At 42.8% G+C, this 25,121-nt stretch overlaps 1 protein-coding gene across 2 annotated transcripts in view; it reads left to right on the top strand.

Moving 5' to 3' along the window:
* The first annotated feature begins 836 nt into the window (after positions 1 to 836).
* Positions 837 to 25,121, top strand: part of ADAMTS20 (ADAM metallopeptidase with thrombospondin type 1 motif 20) — a 252,346-nt gene continuing 228,061 nt past the window's right edge. For both annotated transcript variants that reach the window (XM_044280361.1, XM_044280362.1), the window contains exons 1-2: positions 837 to 1,157; positions 23,717 to 24,072. In XM_044280361.1, coding sequence (XP_044136296.1) covers positions 1,067 to 1,157; positions 23,717 to 24,072 — 447 coding nt within the window. In that variant the 5' untranslated portion in view covers positions 837 to 1,066. The remainder of the gene's footprint in view (positions 1,158 to 23,716; positions 24,073 to 25,121) is intronic.

Raw genomic sequence — 25,121 nt, 5'->3', positions numbered from 1 at the left:
GGTCACAGGTGGCTTCAGGAGGATGACCTGGCTCTTCACCTAGGCTGCACCTCCTGCTGTCTCTGCTCTGGTGAGTGACGCTGTAGAAGCTCTTCCATGGTGAAGCACTGGCTGCAGGGAGGAGGATAGCTGCTTTGCAATTGATTTCTAGCTCAATGGTCTTCAGTTTCCCACTGCCACAACCTGAGCCAGCTTGTCTTGATCTTTTATAGCTCAAATTCCCGGGCTCCAGGTCCATCAGCCAATCAGCATAGGGTTCAGTGCAGGCGAACTCTTCCAGACTAAACACTTAGCTCTGCTAACCAGGCACGGTTTAACCCTTGAAACCCAGATGAGAAAAAAGCATTAATAACAAAAAAAAAAACATTATTTCTGCTGCCGCAATCTCATGGGCCCCATTGGCCAAGGTTTTTGGGTGTAGTATTTTTGTAATGGGCATAAGCACTTTTTCCTGCCATCCTTTCAAAAACAGGTGCCCCTTTTTGTGGGGAATTGTAGTATTACAGGGCAAAGGCAACTATGGAGTACATGTTTAGTAGGGTCTGCCAAGGTGCCACTCTCTGGCTATAGAGGGCGGCAGGGCTCCTCTATACGTCTTTATGCCACCCACGGGGCACAGTATAAAGTGGCCATGCCTGCTGCTGTATAGGGAGCAGTCCTGACATGTCACCGTGTAGAGGCAGGCAGGATACGAGCCCCGTGTGATAGATAGGCTCCCTTCCAGCTCCGGGCTATGATGTCGGCTGGTGTCAGGGGCCGGCCAGAAGGCGGGCTCTGCTCTTTGATGTCGGTCCTGGGATGGTCAGAAGACGGAGGAGTAGAGTTGCTGGCACGGAGCCGCTGGTTCACACACATGTCCTCCGTGCAAGTCCCAGCTGTGGTAGCTGAAGACACCACAAGGATCGGACAAGGGCGAAGCGATGTGAGGGTGGCGGCAGCTCTGGTGACACTTCTGTGAGGGGCAAAGAGTCCGAGCACTTGTGAGGGGGAGCCGAGGGGCGCAGGCTGGGGGAGAGCACCCGAGGGAGGCGAGCAGGAGCTTAGCCCGGGCTCTGCAGACGGGAACATGCCGGGCGCACGCTGGCTGGCCGGGCTCATCTGTCACCTCTGGGTTCTGCACATACGCTCCTTGGAAGACCGGCTTCACCCCAAGCAAGGTAATGTAGCATGCAGGGCACCCCAGTGTACTGGGGGGCACTGCCGACTATGTCCTTGTGTGTACAGAGAGGGGAGAACATGGGCATGGCAGTGCACGAGGCATAGGGCTTGGAGGACTTCAGAAATAGACTTGTCCCACATGTCAGCCTGGTGCTGGATGCTGTCCCTTGCCCATATTGGAAGTGGTGGGTGTGTAGTACACTAAGCATGGCAGAGCACTGGCAGACTATGGGTGAAAAGAAATGCCAGTGTTTGCTAGCTAGGTGGTCTTACCTTATTCTCCAAACCTGACCCCTCCTGGTAATGGTGCCAGTGGCAGTGGTCTGGCCGGATTCATTCATAAATGAGGCGCGTGGGACCGCTGCCATTTACCCTTATGCCCTTTGGATTCTCTGTGTGTCTTGAGGTCAAGTCCCTTCTAGGGAAATAATGAGCGGTGACTTTTAGGGTGTCAGATTGTTTAGCGCTGTGGAAATGTCCGATTTCAGTGTTCCTCCAAATGTCACTGATCATGATTGGAAATGATATGTGAGTCCAGTGTTACATGTGCCCCATTATCGCCCATTCATTTGTTTCATACATTGATCTGTCACGTTGGACATGTTCTGGCTTTTGTCTTCTGCTGTCATCTGTCTATGGCCAGCTCTAGCCTATGAATGTGTCCTTCACACCTTGCATCCCATTTATAGTATATAACCTTGTCCAATCCATGTCTCTTTACATTGTGTACGTTTTAGGCTATGTTCATATTTCATTCAGAACATACATCAATTCCATGTGCAGTGGTTAAAATGTGTAATAAATGTATAACATGTATAGCCATAACCTTAAAGGGTTTGTCCCACAATCTACATTTATCCACAGTATAGCTGATGAATGTCTCGAGTGCTTGGGCACCACCTTTAGGACCTCCACCGATTGCTAGAATGGGGGTTCCATGTTCCTGCTGTACTACGGCAGTGAGGATAGCTGTTGAACATGCCCTTCTGCTCCACAATTGACAGTTGAAATAGGGGGTTCAGACTTTTGTTCTAGTCCCAGTGTTGGGGCCCCAATTGGTTAAACATCAGTTGTTTCAAGTGAATAAAACAAAGGCTGCAATACTCAGAGCGGCTACTATGAAAATTGCTGAGGGACATTTATCAAAACCTGTGCGCCGGATTTATTACAAGGCAGGTGCCACTTAATAAATTTGTTCCATCTTTGGCAGTCTATGTGCCAGAAACTGAACTCCTGGCTGTCGTAGCTTTCGGCTACAAGTTACACCAATTTCCAGTAAATTTGGCGGGCCATGTGAAGCCCAGCCCTTTCAGCTGAGCCCCAAATTAAGGTGCAGATATGGGCGGCGCACCATAGGTTTCCACTTTTTTAGGCCGCAATAGTGGGAAAACACTTTTAATAAATGCACCTCACTGTGTTCTGAGCACAAACCGCATACAGAATGATATAAAGTGCTCACATGAGCGTTGCTGCCCCCTCAGATCAGTGGATGTGCCAAGAGGCATACCCCCACTGATCTGCTATTGATTCCCTGTCCTGAGGATAGGCTGATAAAGTTTTAGAAAGCAGGATGCGCTTTTTAAAGGGCATGCACGCATTGTCTGATAAGTGGTGCGACCCCCACCTATTTCTAAAATGGAGCTTGCAAAGAGAAGGAGAGCGGACTACACATGTGCAGCTGCCCTCTATTCATTTCTATGGGACTGCCGAATATAACTGAGCTCTGGCTAGGGTATTTCCATCAGCCCCATGGAAGTGAATGGAGGGGTGGCCGCACTTATGCTGTACACTTCCCATTAATTTCTGTGGGACTTCAGAAAATAGCTGAGCATGCCACTCGGCTACTTTCGATACTCCCATAGAAATGAATGGAGGGTGACTGGGCAGGTCCCAGGTGCATCTGCCCACCCAGAGGTGGGACTACCTTAAAGGGTTTGTCTGGGCTCAGAGCTGAACCCGGACATACCTCCATTTTCACCCAAGCAGCCCCCCTGATTTAAGCATCAGAGCAGTTCATGCTCCGATGCTCTCCTTTGCCCTGCGCTAAATCGCGCAGGGCAAAGGCATTTTCAGGAGTTCTGGTGACGAATCAGGCTCTCCATGGGGCTGCCAGGAAGCCCAGTGACGTCACCGGCACTGATGGGTGGGCTGTAGCGCGGCCCTAGCCAGTAAAACGGCTAGGGTAGCACCAAAGCACGCCCATCAGAGCCGGTGACGTCACCAAACACACTGCCGGGTGGAAGCTTCTGCCCGGCAGTGTATTATTGTAAACAAAAGAACCCGTGCCCTGCGTGATCCAGCACAGGGCAAAGGGGGGGCTGCCTAGGTGAAAATATGGGTATGTCTGGGATCAGCTCTGAACCCAGACAACCCTTTTAAGTGTTTGGCAGAATGTACTTAACAACACTGTTTTTTAATCATTGATTTTACTCATTTTGGACTAAAATTAAATGGTCATTATTAAAAGTTTTGAACAGTTTTTCCTATCCAACTTTGTTTCTGTGCATCTCTCAGCCTCACACTGAATCTATGAGGGAGCTGATCTGACAGCTCAATGTGTAGCCCTTATCTCTGAGCTTCTGACAGCTCCTAAGCACTTATTTAATCCATATTGTTTATCTATAACTCATGTTTATGAGCTGTCAGGATTTAAGACTTAAGGGATACAGATCGAGCTGACAGAGCAGCTTAAATTGTGTAAAATGCAATAATAAAAAATACCATAGCTTTTAAAGGGGTTCTGCAGTTTGTTTTAACTGATGATCTATCCTCTGGATGGATCATCAGCATCTGATCGGCGAGGGTCCCACACCTGCCGATCAGCTGTTTGCCGCTGGCCCAGTGACATCACGACTAGTATCAACTGGCCTGGGCGGGGCTAAGCTCTGTTCACTTGACTGGAGCTTAGCACGGCCCAGGCCAGTGATACTAGTCGTGACGTCACTGGGCCTGCGGTAAACAGTGAGAAGGCCGCGGTGCTGCTGGATCGCCGCTGCCTTCTCAAACAGCTGATCAGAAGATGATGATCTATCCAGAGGATAGATCATCAGTTAAAACAAAGTGCAGAACCCCTTTAAGTCTCTTGTGCAGTCAAGATGGATGTGCGTGATTGGTTATACATAATGGAACGGGAAACATTTTCACTTATGTATTTCCTTCACCTTTCAAAGAGCTTATACATTTTTAGGACATACGGCATTTTCTTCCGTTTCCCTAGGAACAACCTACTGTATGATACCTATAGAGTTTTCCTATTTGTGAATAAAATGCCAGAACTGTAAAGAAAATAGGGTGGATGTAAATGTAGGTAGGTAAGAGTGGAAAAGCAGGCTAGCAACCTGCATGGACACTGTAACAGCTGCCATTAGTGGTTTTCTCCCAGCATCTGGTATCCATTTATAACCGAGGCTGAATAGAATATTAAAGACTTCACACAGCAGGACCTCCATTTATTTCAGACAGAAATGCTCCTTAAGATTTTATTATGCTCTTCCATTAAGTTATTGTTATTATGCTATGTAAAATTTAGAGATCATAAACTTAGATATGGCAGTATGTATAATAGACTTGGCACATCTTTTACTCCTGTTTTTTATACCAACTCCATTATTTTTTGCCAAAAAATGTGGTGCACGCGGTTAATAAATCCAATGTATTTTAAGAATTTACAAAGTCATATTGCCTTTTCTAGAACATTAAAGGGAATCTGTCACCATGATTTTGTACTATTATTTACAGTAATGAGCCGTACTGAGGAGTGCAGATCACTATGTTATATTCTTATTACCCCCGCTGTCAGCACTTAGAGCTGCACTGAAATATACAGTCCAGACTGCTGTGCTGTTGTAAAATAATGGAGAGGACTCCTGTGCGCATGCAAAGCAGTCCTGACAATGCATTTCAATGCAGCTCTGTGCGTTGACAGCAGGGGGACGAGTGGCAGTAGGAAAAAAAAAAAAATAGTGATCTGGACTCAATATCTGTAGTACTACTCATGTATTTCTGTAGATAATGGTCCTAAATTAGGGTGACAGATTCCCTTAAAGGGTATGTTCACACGAGGTGTAAGCATTGCTGGTTTGCTGTCACTGATTTGCACTACCAAAGGCGGTCTGTTTGCTGCCTTGCACTTCCATGCATCCAGAGTACAGTGACAGGTGAGCTGGACCGCTTTCCTTACATATCAGCTAGAAGACAATGGCCCAAGTCTATTAGTCGTTTTATCCTAGCTTTTAGCATACCAAAGGTCACAATTTGAGTAAAAAAAATTCAGTTTTTGTGCTGCACTTGCCAAAATTTGGAAAACTGTAACTGGTTGTGATGTACAACTTTTAGATAGATTTATTATAACTAAAGCCAGAAAACAGGACAAATAGATTTGCGTATATTTCATTATTAGGGCAGTTGAAAATGCAACAAAAGTATTAAGAGATTTTATAAAATTTAGTGCAAATAACTCCAACAACCTTTGTTTTTTCTTTGTTTTCAGGTTATTAATTTTTTATGTCACCCCCAGGGCATTTTAGTAATGAGAGCTGTATGTCAGATCACTTATTGAAATGCTGTATTATGACCTCCACTGGATGTGTAATCTGGGCTTGGTGTCTGTTGCTGTCACCTTTGCTGATACCCTAGCTGAACAGCGGAAAACACTGACCTGACCAAAGCATTTGCTTAAATATATTTTCCAGGACGTCCTCCATGACAGCACCACATGAAGGATGTCTCCCCACCCACTGCTAGTTTAAACGCTCCCCCCCACCTTTACCCACTGGTGTTTTTTCCTGTCCCAGCAGCCGACGGGTACAGAGAGTATCTCTGAAAATGAGTAATGTGGCTGGGGTTGGACCGGGGGGTGCAGGCCTCTCCTTCCACTCCCTGGAATGGCCACAGCTAAAACCTTCTAAGGGGGGAGGGGGGGGTCCTTTTCCCCAGACCCTCCAGTTACCTGTTGGCCAGGGGCTGAAGAAAGGGACGGATCCTATCAAAATTTACAGCAGTCAGTGAAACTGGTTGCCACATCCCTGTAGGGCTTTGGGTACCGGTTTCCACCTCCATGGATTCTTCGGCTGCCCTGGGTCCCGCATTCTTCAGATGGTTTGGGGCGAGAAGCATGCGTGCATGGTTCTTACGTCACTTCCATAGCATGCAGTGAGGAGTCCTGGAAGAAGAGAGGAGGAGCAACATGGCAGCATGAGGGGTAAGTGAACCGGGGGTATTTAAACAGGCTACATACACATACTACATACAGGCAGTGTTCCTCTACACCATGGATGCCCCTAACTCTGGTCGCAGAGAGCAGTCCTCAGAGCCTCCTTTTGAATGACATGTAAGTAAATGACATGCTTACATACTTAAGGGCATATCCGTCATATCTTCCTGGGGGGAGAAAGAAAACACCCATAAAGTGGAACCCAAAAAGAAGCCTGACAGATGTGCTACATGCAATAAGAAGCTACAAGATTCATATACAAAACAATTGTGCATTTAATGTATCAAATAAATAATGAAGGAAGAGGACTAGAAGGGCCCTCTGGCTCAAAAATTGGTCAGGGGACATCCCATCAAAAACAAATTATGTGCAATTCCCTTTTGAGAAGCCTATGTTTTTGGTCCAGTCCTGGACAAGATACTTGAGAAGGCTTTGGATAAAAAGAAAGTCCCAGGAAAACTCAGTTTTTACGCAGGAGATGCCAAGGGAAAAACCAAATGTCTAAAGACAAAGGGAATTCTGGAAGATGGTCATACCCTAAAGGAGGGAAAGGATTCCTTCTTAACCCCAGTAGTACCCAAACTAAACTATGATGCCAGGCCGGTAGGAAGAAGGCTGAGGTTCTTCCTTCCAGCTTGGTACCAGATAACAAAATCAGTGGGTCCTTCAGATCATACAGGAAGGTTGCAGAATAGAATTTCTGTCGATATCTCAAGAGAAATATACATTGACATTGACGAACCTTGAGGGAATAATTCATCAAAACTTACTACGTAGTAAAGGTTAAAAAAATGTAAGAAATAATCCTAGTACCATGGGACCAAGAAGGCAGAGGATATTATTCAAAGCTTTTTGTAATAAAAAAAAAAAAACTGGATGGAACATTCAGATCTATAATAAACCTAAAACTGTTGAACAAGTGGATAAAATACTGTTGTTTCAAGATGGAATCCATCAAGTCCATGATGCCTAATTTCTCCTGCCCCCTTGACTTCAGGCCTGACTGGAAAATAGCACGGAAGGAAGATAAAAAAATGTTTTTCATACTTCTGCCTCATTTCAATTCAATAAGAAAATCATCATTAGAAACTCACTGCCGGCTACTTGAAGGTACTGCTGGCGGTGTGGGATGGCTTTTGCCGCTGACAGGTTCCCTTTAACTACTAGGAAACTATATCTTAAAATACTAGAGGAAAGAGTCATCCTAAAATTAGAACAAACATTCCTTCCCAAAGTAGTCTCTTTTCATCTAAACCAAGAAATAGTATTACCATCTTTTTGTGTGGATCCAAAGAATACAAAAAAAGGATATTTCACATGCTAGATGTCAGAAGATCTCTTCTAGCCTATCTAGAAACTACCAACAATTTCAGAAAGGATACAAGCCCTTTCGTTCAATTTGCAGGCCGGAACACGGAACAAGGGGAAGAAAGCTTCTAAGGCGGCATTGGCCAGATGGGTAAATATGGCCATTATAGAGACATACAATCTCCATGTCCACAGAGTATTAAAGCCCATTCCACTAGAGCAGTGGCAGCTTCATGGGCGGAATATGCAGAAGCTTCAATGGACCAAATTTGCTAAGTGGCGACTTGGTCAAGATCAGATAGACATTATAAATTAGACATTGCAAACAGCCAAGATCAGGGGTTTGGGCGCAAAGTCCTTCAAGCTATAGTTCCACCCTAATCAGGCTACTTATTTGGTATATCTCCATCTGGTGCTATCATGGAGGATGTCCTGGAAAGTAGGAATTAGACCTAACGGTAATTAGTTTTCCAGGAATCCGACATGACAGCACCCTGATTTCCCACCCTTTTTGATGTGTTAAACTTACTGTATTATTTGTGAAGCAGAATAAAATCCTTGTGTGATAATTTTAAAAAACATTGGTTGTGTGGGGTGGGGGGGGGGGGGGGAGCTTTTAACATATCTCTGTTCCTGTCCCAGCAGTGGGCGGGGAGACATCCTGTGCTGTCATGTCGGACTCCTGGAAAACCAATTACTGGTACGTCTAAGCCCTACTTTTATATACAAATATATGTTTTTGTAATAATATTTTTTATATATATATATATTTATACAGTATATATATCTCATTTGTAAAACAAAGTGTCAAAACAAAAGTGATACATATCATGCAAAATTCAATTAGGGCTTTATACACTACGTGCAGAATTATTAGGCAAATGAGTATTTTGAACACATCATCCTCTTTATGCATGTTGTCTTACTCCAAGCTGTATAGGCTCGAAAGCCTACTACCAATTAAGCATATTAGGTGATGTGCATCTCTGTAATGAGAAGGGGTGTGGTCTAATGACATCAACACCCTATATCAGGTGTGCATAATTATTAGGCAACTTCCTTTCCTTTGGCAAAATGGGTCAAAAGAAGGACTTGACAGGCTCAGAAAAGTCAAAAATAGTGAGATATCTTGCAGAGGGATGCAGCACTCTTAAAATTGCAAAGCTTCTGAAGCGTGATCATCGAACAATCAAGCGTTTCATTCAAAATAGTCAACAGGGTCGCAAGAAGCGTGTGGAAAAACCAAGGCGCAAAATAACTGCCCATGAACTGAGAAAAGTCAAGCGTGCAGCTGCCAAGATGCCACTTGCCACCAGTTTGGCCATATTTCAGAGCTGCAACATCACTGGAGTGCCCAAAAGCACAAGGTGTGCAATACTCAGAGACATGGCCTAGGTAAGAAAGGCTGAAAGACGACCACCACTGAACAAGACACACAAGCTGAAACGTCAAGACTGGGCCAAGAAATATCTCAAGATTTTTCTAAGGTTTTCTGGACTGATGAAATGAGAGTGAGTCTTGATGGGCCAGATGGCTGGATTGGTAAAGGGCAGAGAGCTCCAGTCCGACTCAGACGCCAGCAAGGTGGAGGTGGAGTACTGGTTTGGGCTGGTATCATCAAAGATGAGCTTGTGGGGCCTTTTTGGGTTGAGGATGGAGTCAAGCTCAACTCCCAGTCCTACTGCCAGTTTCTGGAAGACACCTTCTTCAAGCAGTGGTACAGGAAGAAGTCTGCAAGGTAAGAAAAACATGATTTTCATGCAGGACAATGCTCCATCACACGCATCCAAGTACTCCACAACGTGGCTGGCAAGAAAGGGTATAAAAGAAGAAAATCTAATGACATGGCCTCCTTGTTCACCTGATCTGAACCCCATTGAGAACCTGTGGTCCATCATCAAATGTGAGATTTACAAGGAGGGAAAACAGTACACCTCTCTGAACAGTGTCTGGGAGGCTGTGGTTGCTGCTGCACGCAATGTTGATGGTGAACAGATCAAAACACTGACAGAATCCATGGATGGCAGGCTTTTGAGTGTCCTTGCAAAGAAAGGTGGCTATATTGGTCACTGATTTGTTTTTGTTTTGTTTTTGAATGTCAGAAATGTATATTTGTGAATGTTGAGATGTTATATTGGTTTCACTGGTAAAAATAAATAATTGAAATGGGTATATATTTGTTTTTTGTTAAGTTGCCTAATAATTATGCACAGTAATAGTCACCTGCACACACAGATATCCCCCTAAAATAGCTAAAACTAAAAACAAACTAAAAACTACTTCCAAAAATATTTAGCTTTGATATTAATGAGTTTTTTGGGTTCATTGAGAACATGGTTGTTGTTCAATAATAAAATTAATCCTCAAAAATACAACTTGCCTAAAAAATTCTGCACTCCCTGTACATTTACAGAGGAACATGGAGCTCTGTGGCTCTGATTTACAGAGCTGTAGACGCTACTTGTGCAGGATGTGATGCCTTTGTACAGCTCTGTATTAGGCCTCACACTTTTTCATCTGTGTTCAATTGAAGATTTTCCTACCTTTAGTGACAGAAAATATATATTTTAATAATGACAGGAGGCGAGTATTATATGCAATCTCTTTAATTAAATTTTGCCACAGCATTAAGGGTCTATAAATGTCTGTGGAATCACTTCCAATTCCTCTTTCTTAAACAGCAAACATAGATCAAATAACAATGTGGATAAAGTAACGTAGGTAATGTAGAATCAGTGTAGAAGGATCCAGACTTAGGAGGAAAATGTTCCATGTGAGTGAAGATCAAGCTAAAAAACATAATTAGAAATATACAAATAGGGTAACTGAGAGGTGGGATAATACTTGCCTCCTGTCATTATTAAAATCTATATTTTCCGTCACTAAAGCTAGGAAAATCTTAAATTTTAAATAATACAGGAGGCTCCTATTATATGCAAGTTCAAAGCTAATATATATATATATATATATAAACTGTAAATAACACAATATGTTAAACATTACTTAAGTATAAACATAGACACGTGAGTATCAGGTTTAAAATAAAAATCCCTAAAAGCAGCGCCATTTCCAAAAAGGTCAATTTCTTCAATTCATCTGCTAAAAGTGGACTCGGAAGACCAGTTGGCTGCTTTCAATATATCTGAAAGGGATTCGAATTCCTTGGTTGACATTGCACCTCTAGTGGAGTAGACTCTAAAAGTGGAAATGTCAATACCAGCCAAAGACATGGTTTGCTTAACCCACCTAGCCAGCGTGGGTGAAGAAACCGGATGAAATGGAGTACAATAGGATATGAGGCGTTGTGAAGATAAAGGGTCTCGAAGAGAGGAAGTTCTACGTTCATAAGATTCAAGGCATTTTACCACACAAATATCTTGGTTATGTGGGAAAGCAGGATAAAATACTGATTGTAGATTAGTTTTTGTGCGTCTGTAAACAGTAAAACGAACCCCATGAGGAAGTAATTGTTTGCGGGAAACGTCTAAAGCCCTGATGTCAGATACTCTCTTGAGAGAGATAAGACATAGAAGAACTGTAAGCTTGAAGGATAAAAACTTAAGAGATAAAGACTCGTTATCGCCCCAAGACATTAGGAAATTAAGTAGGATTGAAACGTCCCAAGTGGAGTGGTATTTGGGAGCAGGAGGTCTCTGGAATCTAATACCTCTCATAAGTCTACAAACCAAAGGATGTTTCCCTATCGGTAAAGAATTGATAGGAGCATGATAAGAAGATATAGCAGAGCGATATACATTAATATTCCTATAAGCCTTGCCCAGATCGAAAGATTCTGAAAGAAAATGTATGATGATAGAGAGAGGTGCTTGTACGGGATCCAAATCCCATTGTAAGCACCAATCAGCCCAAATCTTCCAGGCTGATCTGTAAGCGGACCTGGTACCTGTAGCCCAGGCTGCTGCAAGGATTTCATTAGCTGTACCTGAAAGTTCTGAATCAAATTCTGGTGACCTGAAATCAACCATGCTACTAGTGTCAGGGTTTCTGATAGGATTAGATGGTGACAATCTCCAGAAGGATTCAGGAGGCTGGACGGAAAAGACGCTAGGAAGCTAGGATAATCGATTGCAAGTTTCAAGATTTGTGGAAACCAGCTTTGGGAGGCCACCACGGGGTGATCAGAACTAGTGTTGATTTCTGAAGACGACAAAGGAAAAGGACTCTGAATGAGGTTGAAAGGAGGAAACGCGTATAGTGGACCCGATGACCAGGGTTGTAGCAAGGCATCTACGCCTATGGCCTCGGAGTCCAGACGCCAATTAAATTTTTTGTTAGTTGTCGGTTGAGTCGAGAGGCAAAAGATCGAGTTGGAGAGGACCCCAAAGTGAATTGATTTGTTAAAAGACATGAGGATCCAGAGTCCAGTCGCTGGAATCCAAAAGATAGCGGGAATTCCAATCTGCTAGAATTAGAAAGACCCGGAATATATTCCGCTGTCAAGACGATGTTGCGATCCAAGCAAAAATGCCAGAAATCTTTTGCAATGTCTGCTAAGAGTTTTGATTTGGCTCCTCCTAAGCGGTTCACATATTAGACTGCTGAAATATTGTCAATGCATAATAACACGCAACAATGTGATTTATCTTTCGCAAAACTCTTGAGTGCGAAACCCCCCCGCTAGTAAACAATTGATGTGAAATAAGGTTTCTTCCGGGGACCATTTCTCTCCAGTAGAGAGAGAACCACAACGGGCTCCCAACCCAGACAGCTTGCATCTGATTCTAATACTAAATCCAGGATGGAGTGGAAAATTGCTTTCCCATTCCATTCCTGAATATGATGCCACCACCAGAGAAGTTCTTCCTTGGTCTCTGGTGTAAAGGATATTTCATCCATGTAGGCGAGACCTTCTCCTAAATGTTGAGCTTTTAATCTTTTTAGGGCCCGATAGTGAAGGGGAGCTGGGAAAATGGCCTGTATAGAGGCCGAGAGTAGACCCACGACTCTGGCAATAGTCCATAACAATATTAAACTTTTGTTCAATATTAAACGAATCTCCTTCCGAATCATTTTCAATTTCCTGGTAGGGAGACTTAAGATAGCAGATTCGGAATTGATTAGAAAACCCGGATATTCTATCTCTTTTGTAGGAGTCAGAATCGACTTCTGATCGTTGATGAATGAAAGGCAGAGACTGGGCCATGATTAGAATATCTTCCAGGTATATAATAAGTCGTACACTTTGGCTCCGTAATGCGGCTACCACGGGTTTCAACAGTTTGGTGAAACACCATGGGGCTTCCCACAAAAACTGAAGATAAGGTTGTGACAACGGGTGCATAGGGACTGTGAGATATGCGTCTTTTAAATCTATCTTCACAAGCCAATCACACTGTAAAAGGAGGTCTCTTAATAAGTGCAAGCTCTCCGTTTTGAAATGTTGGTAGGTGACATATTTGTTCAGTGTGTTCAGATTTATGACTGGCCTGACATTTTTTTATTTTTGGAGGGTGAGGGATCGGTCTGAGGAATACGGCTCTTTTGCAACATTTTTCCTGGACTTCTTAAAACCCTGGATCATGTTTGAGGTCGAGTCCTCCGCCAACCAAAAATTATCGGACGGGGTAAAGGGAATGACTGCAGGTGACAGGATTGGTTTTGCCTGGGATATAGCCAGGGATACAGTCTTAGCAATTGAATCTTGCATGCCAGTCATAACTGAGTGAAAAGCTGACTCAACAGACTTTTGTACTGATAGATCAAACAGAGACTTAATATGCTCTTCTGATAATAAACCTGAGGCTTCAGGAACCTACCTAGGTGTAGCATGTTCCTCATTAGACATAATGATGAGGGTATACTGAACAAAATACAGGTGAGAAAAAACTGACAGGAATGATGTAATGAATAGCAGCAGGGAACTGCACAAAATTTAAACTGGCTACTATAGAGCCGTAATGTTAACCTGTCTGGTAAGTATATAGAATATATTGTGGTAAGCAGAAGTAACCAATAAGGGCAAAACTGGATAATATATAATTCTGAGACTGTCGCAGGACGGAGCAGCAGAGCGAGTGAGGTGAGAGGAAACATAGTACTTCTGAGGTAAAGCGGGGTGACTGTAACTGATTAACAACTACTCACAATCTGCCGAGATACCTGGGACCCTGGTAACCATGATAAAAATAGCTACTGAGGAGAACACAGTAAGGCCCCTTTCACACGAGCGAGTTTTCCGCGCGGGTGCAATGCGTGACGTGAACGCATTGCACCCGCACTGAATCCGGACCCATTCATTTCTATGGGGCTGTGCACACGAGCAGTGATTTTCACGCATCACTTGTGCGTTGCGTGAAAATCGCAGCATGTTCTATATTCTGCGTTTTTCACGCAATGCAGGCCCCATAGAAGTGAATGGGGCTGCGTGAAAATCGCAAGCAAGTGCAGATGCACGGTTGCTAGGAGACGATTGGGATGGAGACCCGATCATTATTATTTTCCCTTATAACATGGTTATAAGGGAAAATAAAAGCATTCTTAATACAGAATGCTTAGTACAATAGGGCTGGAGGGGTTAAAAAAAATATATATAACTCACCTTAATCCACTTGATCGCGCAGCCCGGCTTCTCTTCTTTTTTCTTCTTTGCTGTGTACAGGAAAAGGACCTTTGATGACGTCACTGCACTCATCACATGGTCCGTCACATGATCCATCACCATAGTGATGGATCATGTCACGGACCTTGTGATGAGCGCAGTGACGTCATCAAAGGTCCTATTCCTCAAAGAAGAAGACAGAAGAGATGCCGGCTGCGCGAACAAGTGGATTAAGGTGAGTTAAAAAAAAAATTATTTTATTTTTTAACTCCTCCAGCACTATTGTACTATTCCTTCTGTATTCAAAATGCTATTATTTTCCCATGTTATAAGGGGAAATAATACAATCTACACAACCTTGAACCCAAACCTGAACTTCTGTGGAGAAGTTCGGGTCTGGGTACCACATTCAGTTTTTTATCACGCGCGTGCAAAACACATTGCACCCGCGCAATAAAAACTGAACAATGGAACGCAATCACAGTCAAAACTGACTGCAATTGGGTACCAACTCACGCGGGTTTGCCGCAACGCATCCGGATTTTATCCGGACACGCTCGTCTGCAAGGGGCCTAAGGAGGTAAGATAAGATAAAAGAAGGATTAGACAGACTAAAATAATTAAGTAATACATGTTTTGAAAAGTTAGGAATACATGCAGTGAGCGTGAGGTGAACAGTGGAAAAATAACCATAAAAAATAATAATAATATATATATATATATATATTTGAACCAACAAACAATATAGTATACAGTAACTAAATACTTAAATTTTTTCATCTGTGGTCAGCAGTAAGGCCTCATGCACACAACCGTTTTTCGGGTCCGCATCCGAGCCGCAGTTTGCGGACCCATTCAAGTCAATGGGTCCGTGAAAAAACACGGAGGCACACAAGATTCTCATCCGCGTCCGTGATCCGTGTCCGTAGGCAACTTTCGCACAGACAGATCTGCAGATCCGTCTGCATAACAGCTTTTCAGATCTGAGTTTTCACATCGTGAAAACTCAGATCTGACAGTATATTCTAACACAGAGGCGTTCCCATGGTGACGGGGACGCTTCAAGTTAAAATATACTAAGAACTGTGGACATAACTGCCCCCTGCTGCCTGGCAGCACCCGATCTCTTACAGGGGGCTGTGATCCGCACAATTAACCCCCAGGTGCCGCACCTGAGGGGTTAATTGTGCGTATCATAGCCCCCTGTAAGAGATCGGGTGCTGCCAGGTAGCAGGGGGCAGACCCCCCTCCCTCCCCAGTTTTAAATTCATTGGCGGCCAGTGCGGCCCCCCTCCCCTGTATTAAATTCATTGGTGGCCAGTGCGGCCCCCCCTCCCTCCCCTGTATTAAATTCATTGGTGGCCAGTGCGGCCTCCCCTCTCCCCCCCTAATTAAAATCACCCCCCCCCCATCATTGGTGGCAGCGGAGAGTTCCGATCGGAGTCCCAGTTTAATCGCTGGGGCTCCAATCGGTTACCATGGCAACCAGGGCGCTACTGCAGTCCTGGCTGCCATGGTTACTTAGCAATATTAGAAGCATTATACTTACCTGCGCTGTCTGTGACCGGCCGGGCGCTCCTCCTACTGTTAAGTGACAGGACTGTGCTATAAGCAATGCGCCGCACAGACCTTTCACTTACCAGTAGGAGGAGCGCCCGGCCGATCACAGACAGCGCAGGTAAGTATAATAATTCTAAAATTGCTGGGACCAATGAATTTAATACTGGGGAGAGAGGGGGGCCGCACTGGCCACCAATGAATTTAAAACTGGGGAGGGAGGGGGGTCTGCCCCCTGCTGCCTGGCAGTACTTGATCTCTTACAGGGGGCTATGATACGCACAATTAACCCCTCAGGTGCGGCACCTGAGGGGTTAATTGTGCGGATCACAGCCCCCTGTAAGAGATTGGGTGCTGCCAGGCAGCAGGGGGCAGTCATGTACACAGTTCTTAGTATATTCTAACTTGAAGCGTCCCCGTCACTATGGGAACGCCTCTGTGTTAGAATATACTGTCGGATCTGAGTTTTCACGACCTAACTCAAATCCGATGGTATATTCTAACATAGAGGCGTTCCCATGGTGATGGGGACGATTCAAGTGAAAATATACCATTGGATTGGAGAAAACTCCGATAGGGACTCCTGACTTTACATTGAAAGTCAATGGGGGACGGATCCGTTTGCAATTGCACCATATTGTGTCAACGTCAAACGGATCCGTCCCCATTGACTTGCATTGTAAGTCAGGACGGATCCGTTTGGCTCCGCACGGCTAGACGGACACCAAAATGACTTTTTTTTTACTTTCCATCATGTCTGGTGATCCTCTAAAAATCAAGGAAGACACACGGAAGAAAAAACGGACACGGATCACGGAACAACGGAACCCCGTTTTGCGGACCGTGAATGAGGCCTAAGTTTGGAGAAATGGAGAATGTTCAATGTAATGTCACTGTACATAATTTATCCACAACTCCAGTTGTTATGCCGTATCAGTTCATGTTACATTGTGATGGTGACACTGAAGATAAGAACTAGCACTAAAGCAACCTGGAAACCTTCTGGAGTTCTCAGGATCCGTCATAGCTGAATAGTGTGGAATGCCTGCTGGATTCCATAGACTATAATGGGATCTGGCCGGGATCCATCCACTTCCTAGCATAAATGCTGGGATTTGGCTGGACAAGAATTGCCACACAAAACAGTTTTTGTCTGGCTGACTCCTGACATTTATGCTGGGAAGTGGCCAGATCTCCATTGGCTCCCATTATAGTCAATGGACTCCAGCGATGAATGTCTGAGGCTGAAAGTAGCCTTAGGTTTCCTGACTTTTTTTTACTAAATAATTGCTTCCCTCTGGAATAACAATTCTGGAGCATCTTTTCTGCATTGTGATGTTCCTCAATCATTCTTCCTAGAATTGTATGAATACATTGACAAATGGTCACACATTCAGTGTTTGATCCGTGATCAGTGACTGTGACCAAAACCAGGATTGGAGCCTCCGAGAGATGATAAGATAAGATTTGGAAAGATTTGCACTTGTTCAGTTTTGCACCTGCACCTGGTTTTGGCCTACAATCACTGACTAAATATTGTGTGAAAACGGCCTAACTGTTGTGGCACTGTCAGTACTTACTAGACTGTATCAGGGACGTTCCGGCTGTAGTTAATTTATTAATATATTTCTAGTAGGAAATTGTGTTGTAATTGTGGGGAATACATTTATTTTCTAAAGCAGACATGGCAGGAAAGCTGACAGATGCTCTTTATAGAGGCTGTTATATAAGTAATCAAAATAATTGTTATGTCCAACATCATGCAAATACTAGATGTTAAAATAATTTCCCAGTTTAGCTAGTGACAAATGCTTTAATAGTAGCCTATCTTAATTGTCCCCAGCAGCATGTTGTACCTGTAAAAAAATCATACTCAACTTTTCCACACTTCTTTCCCTTGCCCCCAACTGTTCAACCGTCTTCCAGTCCTCAGTGTGTAAATTTCCACATGGACGGAGTTACATGTGCCGTTGCAGCCAATAAATGACGTCAGCAATGACACGTCCCCAAGTGGCATGTGACCCAGCAGTGATATGCTGTTTGGGGACATGACACAGCTGGGGCCATCATTGGCAGTGCCTTTGACCCCACTAGTTCAGACCTTTACAAGCCGGGGACCGTAAAACAGAGCCACTGAGTCAGAGAGGAGCAGCATGGAACAGTTGGGTATGATTTTTTCATAGGTACAACATGCTGCTGGGGACAGTTAAAAAATCCCAAAGGCTGGACAACCCGTATAAAAAAATAGCCTTTCACACAATCTAAAATGTACTTTATGATCAATGCAGCTTACATTATTGTGGCTACTGTCCATTTGAGCCCTGCACAGGTATGGAAACGATTTATGTTTGAAGAAATATTTATTATCAAAAAAGCAAGGAAAAATTTCGCGAAGAATGTGTGTGAGTACATAAAAAACAAGCCTCCAATATCAGTGGGTAATGTCAAATATGGTTTGAAGAAGCAGTATAAGACCAAAAAGAGTTACCTGAGTAATGCAGTACGAAAAAAAACTCAACTACCGTGACTCTCCTGGCCCAAGAGGTAAAAGGCTAGGGAGGGGAAAAGAGAGCAGTCAAGTCTTCCATGGGTTGTTGTAAATGTTTGCGGAGACAGGAAGTATTGCAAGTTAGGAGAGGTGGCATAGTTTAACCATGCATTCCATATTTGGAATCACTTGGAGTGGCAATAAGGTCCTCGTATAACGAGATTCTATTAACCCTATGAATAACTGCCAAGATTGAAAGTGAAGGAGACCTCTACCTGAACGCAATATGAATTCTTGCGGGCATCAGGATATATTATAGACACTTATAGACAGTATTATTAAAGAAGTATACAGATGCTGACAAGGTGAGATCTCTCCTAAAAACTTCAAACAATCCTCTTTAGATATTGGCCCACAAAAGTTAAAGTGAACAAGGCCCCAGTTCTAGATAGATTACACCCAAGAGTTCTAAAAGAGCTCAGTTCAGTTATTGCTTTGCCTCTTTAAATAATAAAAACAGCCTAAAAAAAGTACGTTGCCTAATAGCGTCGCAGGTCCAAGTGGTGAAGTGGGTGCAGTTCACACAGGTAAATGCGTTTCTTTTTGTTGGACCGCTGGAGAAGCAGAAATTCCACATTCGAAACCAGTCAAATATTTGCGGACATGGGAAAGCAAGCAGGCCAGTCAAAGCTTTTACTCCTCTCCCTTTCAGGCTTCTATGGAACACCAAGAATGCAGCCAATAGTGAAGTACCGTCACATGAATTGGAGTAAAACAGGGTTTATTATACTCACAATACACAGGTAAAAACGAGCAATGTACAAAGGATCAATTACCCATTGCTTTGCCTCTGTTCATAATATTTACGGATTCTTTAATGACAGGCATTGACAGGGGTTGGCACAAGGCGAATGTGGTGACTATTTTAATAAAGGTTGTTAGGTCTTTACCGGGTAATTATAGACCAGTAAATTTTTATTTATAAAAAAAATTCAAAATTTACCAAAAATTGGGAAAAATTTGCTAATTTCCAAATTTCAATTTCTTTACTTCTATAATACATAGTAATCCCTCCAAAAATAGTTACTACTTTACATTACCCATATGTCTACTTCATGTTTGGATCATTTTGTGATTGCCATTTTATTTTTTGGGGACGTTAAAAGGCTTAGAAGTTTAGAAGCAAATCTTGAAATTTTACAGAAAATTTCTAAAACCCACTTTTTCAGGACCAGTTCAGGTCTGAAGTCCCTTTGTGAGGCTTACATAATAGAAACCAACCCTCAAGGTATTCAAAACTGATTTTACAATCTTTGTTAACCCTTTAGGTGTTCCACAAGAATTAATGGAAAATAGAGATAAAATTTCACTTTTTTGGGCAGATTTTCCATTTGAATCCATTTTTGCCAGTTACAAAGCAAGGGTTAACGGCCAAGCAAAACTCAATATTTATGGCCCCGATTCTGTAGTTTACAGAAACACCCCATATGTGGTCGTAAACTGCTGTACGGGCACACGGCAAGGCACAGAAGGAAAGGAATGCCATACGGTTTTTGGAAGGCAAATTTTGCTGGACTGTTTTTTTGATCCCAGGTCTTAATTGACCTGCGGTTTGCAGCGATCGCCGATACGGGGGGGGGGGGGGGTCACAGGACCCCCCTTGGCATTATCACAGAGTGCCTGGTGAATGATTTCAGAAGGCACTCTGTTTCGATCACCGCACTGTGGTGATCGGAAATACACAAGTCCCTGGGACATCAGGCCGTACCTGTATGCCCTGTGTCCCCAAGAGGTTAAAAGGATTCTCCAGGAATTAAAATAATATTACCGAAAAACTTAAATATAAATATATTTATATATATAAATTTATTATAAATATATTCCCAAATACCTTTCATTAGTTATAATGGCTCGTTTTGTCTAGGGACGATTATTAGAATAAATAAAATGTCTTCATTCTAATTAGTACACACAAAACCTGTAATAATCACACAGGAGGACAAGTTACTTCAGAACAAGTGACTACATATTCTTTAATGACCGGCATTGTACCAAAAGACTGGTGCAAGGTGAATGTGGTGCCTATTTTCATAAAGGGTGCTAGGTCTTCAACATGTAAATATAGACCAGTAAGCTTAACATCTATAGTGGGAAAAATGTTTGAGGGCCTTCTACAGGACTACATCAAGGATTATGTAACTGTAAATAATATAATAAGTGGTTTTACTACGAACAAAAGCTGTCAAACTAACACCTATGAAGAGGTGATTAGAAGCCTGGACAGAGTGAAGGTTCTGGATATTGTGTGGACTTTGCAAATGCGTTCGATATTGTCCCTCTCAGACGTGAATATTGATGTCTATTTAGAAAATATAATTTCTAACTGGATTGAAAGTTGGCGCTAAGATCGTATCCAAAGAGTTGTGGTCAACGATTCCCACTCTGAATGGTCCCCGGTTATAAGTGGTGTACCCCAAGGTTCTGTGCTGGGTCCGCTATTATTTAACTTATTCATTGATGACTTAGAGGATGGTATTAATAGGGCTATTTCTATTTTTGCAGACACCAAACTTTGTAATACCGTCCAGTCTATGGAAGATGTTAATAAGTTGCAAGCTGACTTGGACAAACTTACTGTTTGGGCCTCCACTTGGCAAATGAGGTTCAATAAAGATAAATGTAAAGTTATGCCCCTGGGGGCTAATCATCTGCATGCTGCATATGTTATAGGGGGAGTAAAACTGGGAGAGTCACTTGTTGAGAATTATCTGTGTGTATTAGTAGATCATAGACTAAATAACAGCATCGGCTTGAGAAAGGCTACTAAGTAGCCGAAACGTTGCACTTTATTTGACCTTCTATACTGTCTCATGGACCCTGTGTGAATAAACCTTTTTGGATTGGAGATGCTGCCACCACTTTTTATTTGGATACTATCCGGAGGATAGGTCATTAATAAAAAAAAGCCATGACAATGCATTTAATGTTACCTGTGAGCTCCATTTGCTGGTTACCCTTTGCTGCATCCCAATTGCTCTAGTGTGAGGGTCTCCTCCAAGCCATGCTTAGAAGTGGTATCAGAAAGTGGCGAGTTTAAAATAAAATAAAGAAGGAAAAAGAATACTCCTCTGTAAGGATCTATATTTGCATAGTCGTTGAAACATTGTGTATTCCACTGAGCAATTTGTTGGGACCAGGGAGGTTAGGAAGTGGAAGACTTGAGTAAGTCTAAAGAGTTCAGTAGTCGGGGGTGAGAAAGTAGAAAGAAAGTATGCTCTTGGACATGAGTTTAGAATTAAGCAAGAAGTCACCAACATGGCATAATCTGGCATGATTCCACCAACAAACAAAGTTAGTGACAGCCCGGGGAGAAAAGGGGTTTCTAAATATAGAAAGCGTAGGTGAGATCGGACTTTGTCATTTGTATTTAAAGCAGACTTTCCTCCATAGTTGTAACACGAGATTGGGGATTTTTGCTGATGGGTCGACTATCCCTAAAGAAATATCAGGAGGCCAAATTAATGCTAAGGGGGACACTGGCATCAATAGATCAGATTCGAGAATAACCCAGTGTGGGTGATTAGGGAGTGCATGGAAAGATACTAATTGAGACAGCCAGTCTCTAAATAACAATTATATAAATGGGGTACTGAGGATCCCCCAGACCTGGATTTTCAAGGTCTTTTATACAACCACACGAATTGGAAGATTCCATTCTGTAAAGATTTAAGAGCTGTACCCATGATTGGTAAAGGAAGTGAGCAAAAATAGTTTAGTATTCAAGGTAATGTAACCAATTTGCTAGTGTGTATCCTGCCAATCCATGAGAGGTTATGGAAGTTCTGAGTAAGCAATTCCTGGCAGAGTTGAGGGATGATAGTAACAATTTATTCAAAATGGCATGTGCAGCCAGTCTTTTTATTTCTAAAGCTTCAGAGTGACATAAAAAAAAAAATAATGACAGAATATTCTGTTCCACCTTTGCCTGCCGCTGTCTCCCTTGGCTCTGACTTCTCACTGCTTCCTGTTGCCTCTCGACACACAGCAAGTGATTGCCAGAGTGGGCATTACTTGTGTGTCTAGAGGCACAGACTAATGGGGCCCAGGGAGCATCAGTATGGAAGTGGTGGGGGATTGATGGAGTTGAGTATAGATTTTTTAAAATGTTTTTATGCTATTCTGAGCTTTTTTTTTTAAACATATTACGGATGCAGCTCCTTTGGGCTTTCAAGGGGTATCCCTAGTTCTCTACAAAGCCTTCCCCATTCTCTTCTCTCCTGGATAGGTCTCTAACTTGTTAGGTACAGAAACAGCATACCTTGCTATGCCACTCTGTTTCTATCATTTCAGTTCACTACTATTCGAGATACGGAAACGGTGTAGCACAGCCCACTTGGCTGTTGACATAGTTCCGATCACTGGACTCTGCATCCGGGGAGGATGATGTCAGGAGGCCATTCTAGAGATTGATCTGGGACCCGCATTTATCAGACATTTAGGGCCTACCTTTATTTTTCCGTCCATTATTTTGGAGGGGAAATGGAAAATAACAGCAATTCTACCATTGTAACCATTATTGCCTGTTAGTAACAAACTATTAGACCAGAAATTTCACATGACCTAATAGCCATATAGCCATGGAAGACTGGCGGGCGTTGTTAGATCCTCAGAAGGCATAAAAGACCATCAGTGCCCTGGAATCGTGTCATGGGGTGCTGATGGGTGACTGGGTGACAGAGGAACCCCCTGCCTCTGTCTAACCACTTAGATGTCTCTGAAGTTCAAACGGCTGGAGTTTTTTTTTTCCATTTTGGTCATTGCAGTGGTATGTTGGCTGTATATTACAACCAGCACCTGCTCCAATTGGCACTGAACAGCTCCTGTGTCCATAGCATCTAACTGGGCATAACTGTACTGATCACGGACAGACAGTTACATCCGTTTGCTGGAAGTGGTTAAAGGCGTTGTCCGGTTTATCCAATCTTTTACACTACATTCATATAGATGGGAGAGAGCGGTTCCCACAGTGGAGGACTTAATGCAACCGCATAGTATATGGTGTATCAGAATCAGTCTGTCCTGTCATGGTCTAGGTAAAAATCTCATCACTGTTAACTGCTTCTAACAAGCCACAGATTTGTGTCCATCAGATGACCACAGTAGGACACTACCCACTGGCATAAACCTTCAGCAGAGATCTTTGATCCTGTCTGGAAGCTGATAGACAAACTATATTGAATGAATGTATTACGTTTCTTCATGTAAAGATTTGGCTTTTTTTTGCTGAAATGTAATACCCCTGTAATAATGTAGTTAGAGTGTAGCTTCAGCATTATGTGCTATATTTTTAATGAATGTTTGCACATATATATTCTACTGAGTATATGTGTAGTTTTGTGTTAGGTCATTTCTAATTCATTATCTTATTTTGCAGCAAGTTTTGTGAAAACACTTTCATCATATGAGATTGTCATACCTTCTCAAGTGGACAGTTTTGGGCAAGTGTTCCCTCCCAACCAACATTTCAGAAGAAAGAAAAGGAGTCTAGAACCTCACCCTTTACAGCCTGTTGTGAACAGGACGTATTATCACATTGCTGCCTATGGCCAGCTCTTCCATTTTAACCTCACCAATGATGCAAGCTTTATTGCGGATTCTTACAGTGTTATCCACATTGGAAACCAAAGCCAAGCCCTCCTCGACTTCTCGGACCTCAAGCATTGTTTCCACAGTGGGCATGTCAATGGTCTGGAGGCACACTCAGCTATCTTGAGTCTCTGTGGTGGCATGGTAAGTTTAATAGAATATATCTGCTTGTTTTTAGTTCACTTTTTTGTTTGAAATTTTTGTTGCTACAGGTTGTCTTTGGTCCAAACACAAGCCTTTTGTTAGCATTTTAAATTTATGAAATCATCAACATCCAAATAACCAGTCTTAGACTTTTGAGTACTGAAAATTAACTTGTATTTCCTTTCTGTGACAAAGGAACAATTTGTTTTGTAATTTGAAAACATCTTGTCTTTTTATTTATTTAATTTTTTTTACTTAATATGCTCTAGTTAATCCAAATTAACTAAAAACGTCATCTTTATTGATCCATCAGGATAAAGTATGGAATAAAAGTGTTCTCTGCATACTTTACACCTTATCTGCAGTATTTTTGTAAGTCTTTGGAAATGCCGGCTGGGCTCGTATTGCGGCCGCAATATACGGGCCTCAGCTATTTGTGCACCGCGTCACGGATGCAGAACCATTCTCTTGAATGTGTCCACAATCCGGAAGGTGTGGTGCATAGGCACGGAACCCCATGGAAGCACTACAGAGTACTTCCGTGGGGTTTCTCTCTGTGCTTCTGCACCGCAAAAAAAAGAACATCACGGACCTATTCAAGTTGAATAGGTCCACATCCGTCTGCAGAAACCGCACAGATGTTGCCCATGCATTGGGGACCGCAAATTAAAATAGGAAACAAGATGGCTCAAAATGAAATTATGGTTTTACATTCTGTACATTAAATGTGAAGTTATCTCCTATCCACAGGATAAGGGATAACAATTAGATTACTTGAATGTACTTGTAATTACACTACGCCGCCGATCTATGGGAGATGACGCATAGTGTAATGACTAGGAAGCAGCGCTTGCATAGAGCAACAGGTCATCAATATAAATGGCAGGACAACCTTTTTAACCCCATCTGACTATGATTCTCTTACCTTTGAAGGTGTCCTGTGGTATGTGGCACCAAGACATTAGCAGCAGTCCTGTAAGTTGCTAGGCTGGCCCTCCATGGATTGGACTTGTTTTCCAGTATGTCCTACAGATGCCTGATCCAACTGG

The sequence above is a fragment of the Bufo gargarizans genome, chromosome 2, assembly GCF_014858855.1.
Source record: "Bufo gargarizans isolate SCDJY-AF-19 chromosome 2, ASM1485885v1, whole genome shotgun sequence".
NCBI classification, from domain to species: Eukaryota; Metazoa; Chordata; class Amphibia; order Anura; family Bufonidae; genus Bufo; species Bufo gargarizans.
This window is presented reverse-complemented; position numbering and strand designations above follow the sequence as displayed.